The sequence below is a fragment of the Melopsittacus undulatus genome, chromosome 2 (assembly GCF_012275295.1).
Source record: "Melopsittacus undulatus isolate bMelUnd1 chromosome 2, bMelUnd1.mat.Z, whole genome shotgun sequence".
Lineage (NCBI taxonomy): Eukaryota > Metazoa > Chordata > Aves > Psittaciformes > Psittaculidae > Melopsittacus > Melopsittacus undulatus.
This window is the reverse complement of record NC_047528.1, coordinates 104,333,996-104,348,506: the sequence shown is the minus strand read 5'-3', so window position 1 is coordinate 104,348,506 and position 14,511 is coordinate 104,333,996. Positions and strand designations below refer to the sequence as shown.

Here is a 14,511-nt window from a genome sequence, read left to right as displayed (position 1 = left end):
GAGCTGGAAGGCAACACAGTTCCAGCTGGGGTTTATCGCCTTATCAGAGCCTGACGTTTTTTTGCAGAACTGTGTCTTTTCCCCATAGCATCATTCTGTCAAGCATCCCAATAAAGACATTTGAACTAGCCAGCATTTCCTACTTGTCCTTTTACAGGCTCAGAGTTTTATTTTAGAAATTACATGATCTATCTGGCTCCAGCACCACCTGTGCCAGGAGTGAGAGAGCCTCCCCTGGACTGCCGAAGATCTGGCTGACATACAAGGAGGTCTCTTCTACTAGAAAGGCCAAGTTTGGGCAGCAAATGCTGCTGATGTCACATGGATTAAGACTGAGATACAAGATTTCTATCTGGTATACAACCAACCTTTTGGGTGCACAACAGGTGAGTGCTGCAGAACCACAGCATGCCTACAGACCTGCTTGGATCACTAGACTGCACTTTCCCCCCATCCTCTCAGCACTGGCTCTGCAGAACATCACAAAGTGAAACTGAGCCCTGCTAGCACCCAGGGACCATCAACTACATCTCCCCAATCAGAGAGGACAAGGCAGCATCCTTACAGAGCATGGCTCAGCATGTCAGCCCTGCCATCTCATCCCCTTTAAGAAGAATGAGGAAAACCACTTCACTTTGTGTGACTCACTGATAGATGAGTCTATGAAAGAAGAACCAAGAAAGGTTTCAGTGTGTATCACTAGAGCCCATCACTTCCTCTTATTTCTTAGGTCACGCTGTCAGCTTGTTTTTCAGAACTAAAACATCCTCTACAGCATAACCCCCTGAGATTTGAATGCTCTGTGACACACATTCAGAAGAATTGCTGACTTTTCAAGCAGGCACCAAGTAGAACTGGGGACTGTACAAGTATCGCCCATTGCAGTGCATCATGAACAACCATGAGACATTGCAAAAATAATGGTGACTATCAAAAAACAGGTGTCAATCAAAAATAAGCATTGTTCTGGTAAGACTCCCATTCTGCAGGGTACTTTGTGCTCTTAGTATTTGCTTGTTTGCCTGATGGAGGACTGTGTTTTGGTGCAAATCCACACAACAGGGCTAAATTAATCTCTCTTTACTTAGCTTTGAGCCTCTTGGCACATAAAAGAGAAAACATTTAGCTGAAAAGAGACTAGTACCTCAGAGGAGACCTCACTGAGTTGGCTGAGGCTGAGATTGTTTCTCTCAGCCCATGGTTACAGCAGCCAGTTGGAGAGCAGTATTAAAACATGTACCTCCACAGTTCACTAATGCCCACTGTTGTGGCCTTTGCCCTGCCCTGAAATCAGGGTGCCTGCTGGCAGCCCTGCTCCCCAGGAAGGGAATCTGAGGGCAGCTTTTGGGTGTGTTTAGCCATCACATACCTGAGACAACAGAAGTGCCCCCAGTTCACATGGTGGTCTCAAGCCCAGCCTTGAGCACAGGTTTGGACCCACTTTGTGACCAACAGTATGAAAGCTTCTTGCCTTCCTTTGCTATCCGGCGCTCATCCTTAGCTTCAGGCTGCTATTCCTTGTCAGAAGAGTGAGCACACTTCTCTGCTGGGCTGGAGTAACCCTGGCACCACCTCATGCAGGCACTGGTGCTCTGCTGCAAGGAGCTGCAGCAAGTGTCACTCACCAGCACCAGCCCCAGGCTGGTGGGAAGGCCAGAAGTGTCTCTCAGAGGGTTGGCAGAAGCTCACCAATCCTCAGCCATGGGAAAGGAGAATCTCCAAAGCATTTCTGCAGCTCTGTTAAGCCTGGGGCACAGAGAACACTAAACAGTGTCAGGGCATCACAGGAGGAGCCCATCTTCCTCCTCAGGTCCCAGTAGCTCTCCCCTCTCTCCCAGGAAGGATTAGTTCTCCTGTAACCATGTAACCACAAAGAATTCCCAGCTCATCTGCTTACTCAAAAGAGGGCTGTGATAAAGCTCCGGCCACATAGGACAGTCAAAGCATGCTGCCACAGCAGGTAGGCAAGCACAGTAGCTGTGCTCATCTGTGCCAGCCTGAGCCAACCAGCTGGGCATTAGTGTGAAACCTCCTGCATCCCTGTTTCCATGATTAAGGGACCAACATGTTTTTCTTGCCTCCTTCATACCAAAGTGAGATCCAGATACTGAAGTACCAGAACAGGGGTGAACTGAGATCCTTTCTACCCACTCATATCTTTATTAGTTCTCTACAGGGATACAGCGTATGTTACAGCATAAACCATAAAGTGTTTATCAGATGCAACTTTCAATAGCAAAACCCCTAAAACAAGCTGCAGAAAGCCAACGTGATGATCCTAGGGCTGTGTCTGACAACAGGAGTTCAAGTAAAATGACCAAGCTCTGGCAGAAGCAGAGACCTTGTCCCTGATAGGTTACTTCTCTGCCCTTGTGCCAGAAGATAAAAATAGTCACATTCCTGGGAAGAAACAAAGGATGGCTATTTTCTCTCCCCTGGTATGTGTAGGATAGTCAAACCTAAAAGAGGTACTACATGTTCTGCCTAATGCAACATGCTGGGCAGACGTTTTGTGCTCTGTGCCTCTTGCAGCTCCCTCCTTCTCCACTTGTGCTTCCCCTTACACCAGATAGGCCATTGTACCCATTCAGACATCGCTCTCTTGTCTCTTTAGCTGTCCCAAAGAGACAGTTGTGAACATCTCCAAGGACCAAAAGAGCAACTAGTGTTTGTCCAGCACATGTAGGGTGACACAGGTGCAGTTATTGCAGTCCAACCTCTTTCTCTCTTTGGGAAGGAGATCTCTCAGCAGTTCTCTATCATCACCTTGTCATACATGAGGTGCTTACCAGCAAAGGGTCCCTCACCATCAGCAGGAGGCCCTACAATGGAAATCCATTACAATTCAGACAACACTAATGATCAGACTGCTTGGAAGTCTGTAACACTTGTTTTATAAGCCAATGATTACCAGGCTTCTTCTACGACAAAATAAATGTCCGGATAGCCAAACAGACCTATCCTGAGAATAAAGTTTAATTTTATTTGTTAGCAAGGAGTCACAGAAAACTGAGCTGAAATGTTCCTTGAAGAGGCCATGCAGTATGTTCCCCGGGCCTCAGCAGGATGAGAATGCTTAATCTGCTGTTTGAAACCCCCAGTGCTGGAAATCCTCTCCCAGAAATCTATTTCAGTGCTTCATTTGGAATGAAAAAAAAACCCCAAACCAAACAAAAAGAACACACCTGACTTAACCCCCCCTGCAATTTAAGCCATGGTAGAGAAAGTGAAAAGTTTACTCCTTTCTCACTTGCATTTTTCCACACACAGATGTTCTTCAAAGTTCCCACATCTCCCTTCAGTATCTTCTCTGTGTTTGATGACACCAATTCTATCAACTTCAGACAAGCATTTAATTACATACAATTATTTTTTAACCCAGGTGGTCATGCATTTGATCCTGAAGCCATGGGGCTGTCCTAATGTGTGGTAGGAGAAACAAAAGATACGTGACAAAACCCAGTAAGATCCTTAGGCCCATATTGTCTCAGTAGGGCTTTAGCTTTTTCTTAGTACAATCCATCCATTCAAGAGGCACAAAGACAACAAGGTGCGGTAAAAACAAGTGAACCACAGAAAGACACAGGTTTCAAGGCTCAATGTTCCGTACCCTACCATGGAGAAATACTTTGATGAAAAATGGCCACAGGGATGAATGCCCATCACCTTGAATCTCCTTCACTGGATCTCTTCATCTCCATTTGAGGCTCTCTCTAATTTTCTGCAGCAAAAGTTGCCATTTCATAGCTGAGCATTACACAAGGCTGGAAGGGAGGGATTCCTGACTATTGGAAGCTTTCTTTTCCTAGTGCGCCGTGGAGCAGAGAGACCACTGTCCCTCCCGAGACAGACGTTCAAGGTCTCTCTCTGGGGTGGTTTGGAGTCCGCTGCTGAGTGCGGGGCTGGGGCCGTGGGGGCAATGCTCTCGCCTGTACCTGGGGTTGCGGCAGTGGCCGCCGCTGCACACGCTGCTGCCGCGGGGTGGGATTACACGGTGGCTGCCGGAGCTCCCTCACCATCATCACACTGTCCATGGGGCGCGCCTGCTCCACGTGCTCCTCTCCTGCAACGACACGAGCACCCTGCAGTCAGGCACAGCCCGAGCAGAGAGGTTCAGGCAGCAAAAAGTACTGAGCCCAAGCAAGAAAAAGCCAGTGTTGGTGTCACTCTCAGGTGTTCCTGCTACTCCAGTCAACAACCAAAATCACCTCTGCTTGCACATCCTAGGCAAACCCAAAAGCTTTTTCTGGTTGCCCAGTTGAGGTCAAGGTACCTGGGGGCATTTGGGGCAGCTTTCCCCTCTCTGTGCTGGGGGAACCACCAGTCACCAGTGGACAGCCCCAGCCTGAGCTGCTCTGAACTGTGTTGGAAACAGGACACTGAAAGCAAAGTGAGATGCAATCACAGGAAGCAATCAGTATCAAAGCACTCTGCTCTGCCAGTATCAGTGCTGGAAGCCAGAGGCCCATGTTGACAGCACTGATTTCCCTATGTGCAGAAGTAAATTCATGCCAGCTGACTCTTCATCACTGCCTCATCATTTCTGTAACATCAGTCAGCTTAGTTTAGGGGTTGAGTCACTTGGGGCACTGAAATGGCCTTAAGAACACACAAAACTGCTTCAAAGAGGCTAGTCACTCTCTTATATTAGTTCTCATTTTCCCAGACTTCTCTTTTTCTTCATTCTTGCTGAATTCAGACCCAGGAACTGAGGGTGTGCTGTCAATGCACAGCTGAGGAAATAATGCATCTCACTCAAGTAAGAACAGCTATAACGTACAGTAACACTTGGATGGCTATGCTCACACCATCATTGTGCTCGTGAGCTATGACAAGCCTTCTGAGATGACATCCTGTGGTTGCAATGTGGTGAGCTCTCTCAGTGAATGGGGAAAGCTCCTGCCTATTCTTCATCATCATAACTTCGGGGGAAGCAGGAGGTTAATGGCAGGTTACCCACACTCAGGTGTTGTAAGGTTGCACTCCCCTCAGCCACAGGACTGGTCATGCTCACCCTTCTTGTCAGCCTGGCCATGGGCACCTTTGAGACAGCATCTGAGGTTTCTTTCAGGCATTGCTCTATCTTCATAGAGATGCATGTTGTGGTATACAAAGGAGCTTTTACTCCCATTTTGCAACTCATGAACTGACTCACAGAGAGAGTAGCTGTTGTTTGAGACCACACAGGAAGCCTGATACACAGTGTGGGGGCAGGACTGGGAAACAAGCCTTTGAGCAAGCCCTGCCAGGGCAACCTTCTCTCCTGCTTTAAACTTCCCAACCTAGAAGTGGGCCAGACAACTCTTCTTGTGTGGCAGCTCAGTGTCTTCTGCCCACCGAAAGTAGCAGCAATGCCCAGATTGTAAATTCAAGGCAACCTCTCTGGTAAGACCAAGAGCCCACTCTCAAGAGAACACTGGCATAGTATTTCCCATGGTCTTAAGGAGCCATGAATTTTGGGCAACACTTGAAATATCTGCCCACCCTAAAAATCTCAAGTCTTTAAAGTGCCCCAGGGGGGCCTCCAGTGTTGACAGACCTCCAAGGACATTGTTCTGTAGAGAGAACAAGTTCTGTGAGATGCCTGAAGAGATTCACAGAAAAGCTGAGCTGTTCTTGCCCCTTTTCACTGTCTACAGTATTTCCAAAAGTGACTAATGATTTCAAGGATCCTAATTTTGCACCATAAAAATTTGTCAAAAATCTGCTGATGGGATACCTAACTGTGTATTTTAGCCCCACAGATGCTCATGACTGGTGGCCTTAGCCAAGCTTTAGAGGAGCAATTCTTTCACCATGACTAAAAAAAGGGCTTGACAACAAGAAGTCTTTTGTTTAAAGCAGTATATCAGAAAACAAGACAGGCAATGCCAGCAGATCTGCTGAGATTCACCATATGCCAAAACCCTGTTGTTGCTCATGCCAAAGTAAAGAGCACACTCCTGCCCACAGGGCTCACTGTCAGCATGAAGCTCTAAGATTTTAGGTGGCTGGTTAGCAACATAAAGCTTCTTAAGTACTTACCATCATCTTCCAGCCTTTCTGCTTTCTTCCTCCTGATACAATAAATAAGCAAAATCATGAAGATGACAAAGAAGACTGCACCTCCTGCTATGCTTAAGATGAGATAAAGGTCCAACTGGCCTAGTTAAGGGAATGAAAAAGGATGTTAGAGAGAAAGAAATAACTTGCACAACATTTGCCTAGAATTCTCTATTTTCTTCTGTCAACTTTAAAGGCAGCCCCAGTGAGAGAGCCCATCCTTTGCCTTTTCTCTGTAGACAGCATAAAGTTGCTGTTCCTCATTGTGGAAAATTTTGATTGCTCCCTGATGGATCTAAGGTCTGCAGAAAATTGAAACCATTCATGTGAGCCTGCTCATTTGATTTAAATTACCACAAATGTCCTGTTCCTGCTAGCAATGGATACTTCTAGGGACAATGCGCATGCAGGCAGTGCACAGCATCTAACAAAACTAGACTTTCAAAGTACTTCCTACTGAGCTGGAAACACTGAGACTAGCTTTCTTCAGGGTACTTTGCTACTTCCTCTTCAATTTTTGGCTGTAGGCAAATTTTTAAAAATAGTGAAGAGAACATAATCAAGTATCCCAGTCTCAAAATGAGAGTTCAGTTTGCCCAGTGAGCAAAAATTTATATGAGAATTCCTTATTGTCATCAGTGAGGTTTGCTGGATGCTGGCCTTCCTCCACCATTTCCTGCTTGGGCTGTCCTTCTGGCATCCAGTGTTCATGCTTGAGCACGTGTGCTGTGGAGTGAACCCAATAGAAGCGCATCTTCCTTGGGGGACAAAGTTCCAAAGAGGACAACACCACTGGTACCACTCTTAACATTCACTGGGCATGCATATGGAGGGCAGAGAGTGATATGATGAACAATTTAAGGAAGAAGTTCTTTACTGTGAGGGTGGTCAGACACTGGAACAGGTTGCAGAAGGAAGCTATGAATGCTCCATCCCTGGCAGTGTTCGAGGCCAGGTTGGACAGAATCTTGGGCAACATGGTCTAGGGTGAGGCATACCCACCCATGGCAGGGAGGTTGGAACTGGATGATCTTGAAGGTCCTCTCCAACCCAAACCATTCAATGAATCTATGATTCTATGATTCTACGTCTACAGTGTAAAGGCGACCATCAGCCTGGGCTGCCCCAGTGGAAAAAAAAAAACCAACACAAGTACCCTCACTAATGTGGTTGTTTTCACCTTTTTTAGTTGCCAGTGTTACACAGAGGTGTATTTTGCCATTTCCATGCCTGTTTCTCTCAGCTGACTCTAAGTTGAGCCCTGGCAGATTCACACATGATTAATGCTTAAATTCAGTCAACTGAGCTGAAGCCCATCTGAAATATGCCTTGCCTGCTAAAGGTCAAAATTCAAGGTGATAGGCCCCAAATGCAGGACCAGAAGTTTATGAAGAGCAGCAGGGTTGGAAAGAGATTTAGTTGCAAGCTGAGGGATTTGTAATCTACTATGGAGCTAGCAGAACCCTGCCACCACACAGAAAGGTTTGAGGGGTTTTTGTTTGAGTAGGAAGGGTAGTGCTACAGGTTTTCCTGTGGGTTTTTTTTGTGTGTGTGTGTCTTAGAAATGCTGTATTTGTATTTTGAAGATCAGTGTGGCAAACCTTTTATTTCTCTGTTAATTATGTGAGAAAAAACAAGCTCTTCCACCCAACTCACCCTGTGAAGGAAGAGTATTTCTCAAGGGTGAGGAGAAGTGAAATCAAATATTTAGCTGATGGCTAATGCCTGGCTATACCAGCAATGCAGGTAGGCCCATGCTTGCCTGTCTTGTGCCCTGGCATGGCCAGCATTAGACAGCATTTCCTCATTAAGACAACATGTTTGGGCTAGTTTACCCAGGAGACCACTTCCAGTGAAAAACAGCATTGCAGTGCTCTCTAAGAGCCTCTCTGCCATCCACAAGGCTCTTGACTCCAGAAAAACATCTATCCCTCTTCCAGTGACCACCAGGCCTCACAGAGGATGGGGAGAAACACCACTAGCTGCAGGAGAAGAGGAGGAGCATGGCCCACCTCACATCCCACTGCCCCCAGTTTTGGCTTTCTGCTGTTAAAGCAGGGGTGCTGTAAGGGTAGCAGTGAGGTTGGCAGCAGCAGGGTGGAGAAGGTGGAGATGCAACAGGGCTGGGGAATGACAAGCAGGAAGCATGACTCACATCATTGCTACTGCAGCAGCATCAGCTGCCGGTAACTTCAGCAGTGTTAGACTTGCACTACTGGGTACCTGAAACCATTGATAATCATGACACCTGGACCAGCCCTACAGATACACACAACTGGGACATGCTTTGTGGGTCTGCTTTATCAGATTCTGGCAAAACCAGAGTTTTTACCTGAGCACTTAGTTACTTTTTCAACTATTTTTTCGCTGACTTGGTTCTTAACAACACATCTGAACTTCCCAGAATGCTGCGTGTGCAATTCCAGACTCGTTGCATTCTTTTGTATCTTTTTGCTTGTATCTTGAGTCAGTTCTATTATAAACGTTTCATCTTTAGTCTTCTGTTTCACTTCACACTTGACAAATACAGTTTTGTTCATGCATTCAGCACTGAGGATTGGCTGTGGGACAGGCCCTGAAAAAGAAGAGAAGGCACAGGCACATCTGAGATAGTTTCTCCTTTTTAAAACCTCCATTATTAAGCAGAACAGAGTATTAGCGCCCAATAAACAGCAAGTAACACCAGCTAATGAGACCAGAGAAAAATATAGAGCAAATTAGACCTCTACTAGAGAAGTAACACGGCCATAAGAAAGAAAATATTAGCCTACATATTTTAGCCTGGCAAAGCAGAGCGGTGCCACCATGGCTGGACAACTTTCAGGCAAGGCAGACAGGCAAAGGGAGGACATTGTGTTTTCAGGGGAGGCAGTGGATGAGAGTGACTCAGTGCCACAGCCCCTCCAACAGCCCAATGTTTTAATGCGAATAAAGTTGGTTCTAATCTGCCTGTGGCCATCAGGAGAGACTTCTAAGGCAGGACTAAAAACTGCTTGTGATGGTTATGTGCTACCAACAGCACCCAACTAGCACAACATCAACAACATGAAAACCCATCAAAACAGAACAGAAAACACAAAACAGAGACACTTCTTAGCTCTCAATAAGGCTATGACAGAAAGAACTGATTTCTTTCTCTTTTTACATCCCACAAACAGCTAACTACATTTTGGTCCCAGATTCTCTATCAGGGGTGGCACTGAAAGAGGCAGAAAAGCAAACTGGAAGGGATATCAGATGGGAAAAAAGTTAATATCTACCTTTTAGACCAGGTAAACAAATCCATGCCAGGGTCACCTCTAGTTACAGGCAGTATAAGTTATTGAGATCAAACATTTTAAAGCAAATAAGGGTATTAGGTTTGTATCAAAGTATAATCTGACTGACAAATAGCTCTAGCACCTAATAGTTACTAAAGGACTTTACTTCTAAAGTGGTGTGTTGGAGGTAAGGAAAACTCTCTGCTGCACAGCAGATGAAATGATGAAATGATGCAGCACATACCTGGGTTGGAACCTTAACCTGAAATTGAACCCAGGACACCCCAATGACAGCTCAGTGGCTTAAAGCATGAGTAAATATCGTGAGGCCCTGATGACTTCCGGAATCTGTAGGCCATTTGCAATAGTAATTCCAAAAACAGTGAGACACCCTCACTGCTCAGCAGTCCATTAGCCACAGAGCTTCCCACTGCAGAAACCCTGCTAAAACTATTCCAGATGTCGTTGCTGCCTTAATCAAGGCAACAACTCCAGAGTGCCAGCTGGTGCCCACAGATTCTAGAGATTGGTGGAGGTGTGAACCCTGGCTGAAGAGGGAAGAGCAAAATCATTCCATTGCTGGAAAAAAAAACAAACCCAAACATGATGCCTGTGGGTTCAGAGGTCTGAGAAGGTGACAGCATCCATAAGCAAGCAGAATAGCCATCCCACCTTTCTTACTCATCCCAAAAGCCTTTGACTGCTACCATTCTATCACTCAGGACAAGATACAGCACAGGATTGGAGGATGCCTTCATACTTGGAACCCACATAGCTGAAATCCCCAGGCAGATCCTTAAATGTGCTTCAAACAGAGCAATCTTTATATTTGTGGTGTTATGTTATGCAAGGTTAGGGTACAGAAGTCTTTCATCTCTGGAAATTCAACTATTGTGCTGTTTGTCAGAGGAAGTGATTGCTGGCTGTTTATTATGTTAGAGAAAAAAATCAGTGGGATTGCATTGCATAAATACAGGCATTTAGTGCCACCTGGGCCCCTGAGCTCTTCTCAGTGCAAGGTGCTCACCTACCTGGACCACTGGCTGGACGCCAAAAGTACCCATCAAATAACACCAGAAGTGCTTGCTGTGCTCCCACAAGAGGTTTCTGGAAGCAGGGTGCTGCTGGAAGCACAGCCCTACCTGCACGGTGATATCCCTGCTCAGGCCCCATTGAGGCACTTCCTGAGATGCTGTAGTGGGGTTGTCCACACTCACCCTGATGTGCTCATGGCTGCTCACTTGGGCACATGTGAAAACATGTTGGCCAACAAGGAAGGGAGCCAGAAAGAAGCAGGGGACCAAAGGGCATCATCAGAAGGAAGCAAAGGAACCAGAGATCCAGACTGCTGTCAGTGGTAGGAGGAAGGAAGTGCATCTCACAGAAGTCATCCCCCCCCAAAAAAAAAGGCAGAAAGGTCAACAATGAACAGGAGAGGCTGTAGGAGAGAGTGGAAATACCAAGTCTTTTTCAGCTATGATAAGAATTGTATGAGAAGAGCAAAAACTCACTCTGAACGATGAATATTGTATGTTCTTCTGCCTTCCATTTTCCATCCTGCTCATAAACAGTCACCGTGTAATTTCCACTGTCCTCTTTCACTGCCTGCTGTATCTGCAGAGTCCCATTTAGGAATACCTTGCACCTGCACTCCTCCTTGTTCACATAGTACTTAACTTTTCTGTCTTTTATCTGAAGCAACCTTTTTCTGTCTTTCATCCATGTTGCATCATATACACTCCCAGCAGCAGTGATACTGAGAAGAGCTGATCCATTCACCGCCACATAAAACCAGTTTGTGACAGAGCCTGTAAAGGGAAGCACAACCAGCTTATCAATGTGTCTCCAGCAGCATTAACTCTAGTGCTCAGCAGCCACAGTGGTGACCCAAAAGGTCTTCACTTGCTACCCAGCCCCCCCATACACACTTCGAACTGCCTCAGCCTCTTTGCATTACTGATGCTGTCTTCTTCCCCTGTTCTAAAGCACCTCTTGATCATTCATTAGATAGATGTCAGCACACAATTTAACTGATAGCCAAGGAAGCTGAGTCCAGCTTTCAAAAGTTGGCTTTATACTCTGGCTGACTTATTTGGCATGATTTTGGATGCTAAAATTAATGGCTGCCCATGAACTTACACCCAGCCTGAACTGTTCCTGAAAATAAGGTCGTTTTGGTTTTGCACATGGCACAGACTGGTACTCAGAGCACCCATCACTGCAAGCATTACTGTGGATGGCAAGAACACAAACTAGTAGTGGCCATGGACATTAGGATCAGTTCAGCAATGACAGTGATGATAATAAGAATAATCATAGCCCTTGTCAAGCAGTGAGTGAGTGTAAGGCACAGAACCAGAGGCAGACACAGTGCTGCCAGGTTGCAGTGTCCCTGCCTCACCTATCATGGACACCCTGCTCCAGTGGAATATATCCATTTGATTTTTCTAGCAGAGGATCACAATGTGGCAAGTAAGACATGTAGAAACAGACAGCTAGCCATATCCTGTGAACTGATCAGGCACTGGAGACATTAGGAGAGAAGTAAAGGCCAAATAAATCTTTTCTCTTTGCAGATGTCCTTTGATGACAGCTCACTTCCCCAACACAGGTAAGAGTAGGTGCTTCCCAAAAGTGCTACTGGGCAGCACCTGGCATATGGCTGCTGAAGGGCATACTCAAGAAAGCCAAGGCTGCTAAACGCCATGTTACTACCCATGGAGATGATGTATTCTTGGCGCTGTGCCTGGGCAGCCTTCCCTCTCCCCTCCAGGCTCATTCTCAAACTTTGCAAGGCCCATCTCCTGTGAGACAGTTCTTTTGGAGTACAAAGTTTGCTGGGAGGGCACTTCAAGGAACTGTCTCCATGCGTCCTTAGCAGGAGGATGTAAAGGAGTGTTCACAGGTGTCAGGCGGGATAAATGCACTGGCAACGGAATGGGTGCTCAGAGCCACTGCTTGTTTCATTTGTCATTTTCTTATGTTTGTTCCTCTTCAATTTACAGGATAAAGCTGGTCGGCACAAGGGGATTTCCTTTCACATCCCCACATAGAGCTGATTCTGCTCTAATTTTATATATTTTAAGCACATTTTTCACCACATAGAAAAAGTATGGTTATGGATATTTTCATTACAGTCCTTCATTCATGGTGTCTAGGACAATGCTAAACTATGTCACAGAGAGGAATCTAAAACCAAGTTGCCATTTCATGAAATGAACAAGACTACAGATAATCAAAAAACTAAAACAGTCCACCTCTACCACAAGAACATTAATACTGAAGTGCTTCTGGCAATTGACCCCCACCTAAGGAGGTGCTGTTATTTCACTATAACATTTCTTACAACGTATTTGACGCATCTAATGAAAGGTTCTGAAATAAAGCTATCAACCAGGCTTGGAAGCAGCTATCTTTCACACAGATGTCACTGCAGATTACACCTAAATATCTGAATTATGATACTTCTTTCTGCTCAGTCATGCACTGGTATTTACAGCTAGTAATAGGACTTCTTTGAATAACAGATACTATCATTTATTCTTTCTGGAAGTACAGAAAAAAGTTTTCAAGGATAATTTAATGGCGTCTCTATGGATAGACCACCTGGACATAGAATCATAGAATAGTTAGGGTTGGAAAGGACATTAAGATCATCTAGTTCCAATCCCCCTGCCATGGGCAGGGACACCTCTCTGCACATTTATCTGATTTCCATAGTCTTGCTAATAGAAAGCTGATTATTCCCCATGTATGATACTAGAAATCCCTTTAGCTAAGATAACAGCATTTCTGCTAATGCCAACTGAAATGTGTTCCAAGGGGCAGAAAGACCCAACTGTCAGCTCACTGGCAGTCACAAAAAAGAGATAAAATGAAAAGCTCCTGTAGTAACTTTAGAGAACTAAAGAAGTCTTTGAAAAGAGATTTCCATTCCATTCCATCCAAAAGATGTTTCATATATCACATACCAAACAACAAAAATATTTAGCTGTTAATTTTGTTCTGGAGGAAAAGAGCATTAAGCAGCCATACATGCAATCTGTAGTGAAATGAACAGAGAAAAACAACATCCATGTATGATTCTATTGTCCCATCTCTTCTACATTTCTCTAATCTATGAGTTAACACCTTAATTAAGTTTTTAGATTAATACTTTAAAAAATGAGAGCAATAATATGAAAAATATAAAAGATGTATGTATTTGCTTGCTGTTTTCACATCTTAGATTTCTTCAACTCCACTGAAGACACTGAGATGTATCACTTTCTATTAATATTTATGGAAGAATATAATTTGCACTTTCAAAAGATTTTGATAGGGAAATTACATGCGATAATGCACAGTGAACTGGCTCTCTCATGTAGTACAAGCTACCTCGAGGGCACAGAGAAAACTACATGATGACATTTCTCGTTATACACGCGTCAAATTAAGACTCATTAATTTAAAACCAAAACTGTTTAGAGCTTATTATCATAACTGGAATAGGAAACCCAGATCCTGCCCTCCCCCAGCTGAAAATTAAATAATAACCCAAAGGTCTTCACTCACTGGGAAAGTGGGACTGTTTTCTTATCACTAACATCTCAACATTGTAAACGGTTTAAAATGCAAGTTTAACAATGCTAGCCTGAAAATGCAAAAAAAGCATAAGAAAAACTCACATTTTACACTCGGAAACAAAAGCAGCAGGCTCTTGACTAGGAAAATCCTCCTAAAGTTCATTTTCAGGTAAAAAAAAAAATCCACTGTCCCCTTGTCTAATGATAGCTCCTGGAAGGTGGAAGGATTTTCTGTGAGCAGGCAGTGGTGGGACGTGCCTGCACAGCCCTTGTGCCCTCCTCCCGTCCTCCCGCTCTCACCCCAGCACTTCTCATTTCTAGCACAGGCATAAAAACCACTGGCAAAAGCACCTCTCAACACAGCATTTTATCAGGACAGGGACAACATGCAGCAACAAGGAAAATGCACAGTAAAATGCAGGAACACCCCTGAAACCCATCTACCCAGCTGGAGGCACTTATTTTCTTCAGTGTTCACCCAAAGAGTTCAACTCCAGCACCTACATCCATCCTAGTAAGATGGATTCGTTTTTGTGGTAGGGATGAAGGGAATCCTTCTGCTCCCCCACACCCTCAGCAGCAGCAAGGGGACAGCAAGCCCGGGACCCCCAGTGGGGTGCAGGTAGCCAGTGACTGTTGGACAA

The 14,511-nt window shown here is 45.1% G+C and overlaps 1 protein-coding gene across 1 annotated transcript; it reads right to left on the bottom strand.

The window, feature by feature from the left end:
• Positions 1-2,174: 2,174 nt before the first annotated feature.
• CD2 (CD2 molecule) lies at positions 2,175-14,093 on the bottom strand. The gene is made up of 5 exons (XM_005144476.3): positions 13,970-14,093; positions 10,814-11,110; positions 8,375-8,617; positions 6,025-6,144; positions 2,175-4,063 (listed from the first exon to the last, which is right to left on the bottom strand). The coding sequence occupies exons 1-5, from the start codon at positions 14,028-14,030 to the stop codon at positions 3,855-3,857; spliced, it is 930 nt and encodes a 309-aa protein (XP_005144533.2). The 5' UTR covers positions 14,031-14,093; the 3' UTR covers positions 2,175-3,854.
• Positions 14,094-14,511: the final 418 nt, after the last annotated feature.

Excerpts from the sequence above, each read along its gene's own strand:
- CD2 (XM_005144476.3), bottom strand. The coding sequence starts at position 14,030 with ATGAACTTTAGGAGGATTTTCCTAGTCAAGAGCCTGCTGCTTTTGTTT. Across the intron at positions 11,111-13,969 it reads TTTGTTTCCGAGTGTAAAAT|GCTCTGTCACAAACTGGTTT; the intron begins GTGAGTTTTTCT and ends TTCCCTTTACAG. Across the intron at positions 4,064-6,024 it reads AGAAAGGCTGGAAGATGATG|GAGAGGAGCACGTGGAGCAG; the intron begins GTAAGTACTTAA and ends GTGTCGTTGCAG.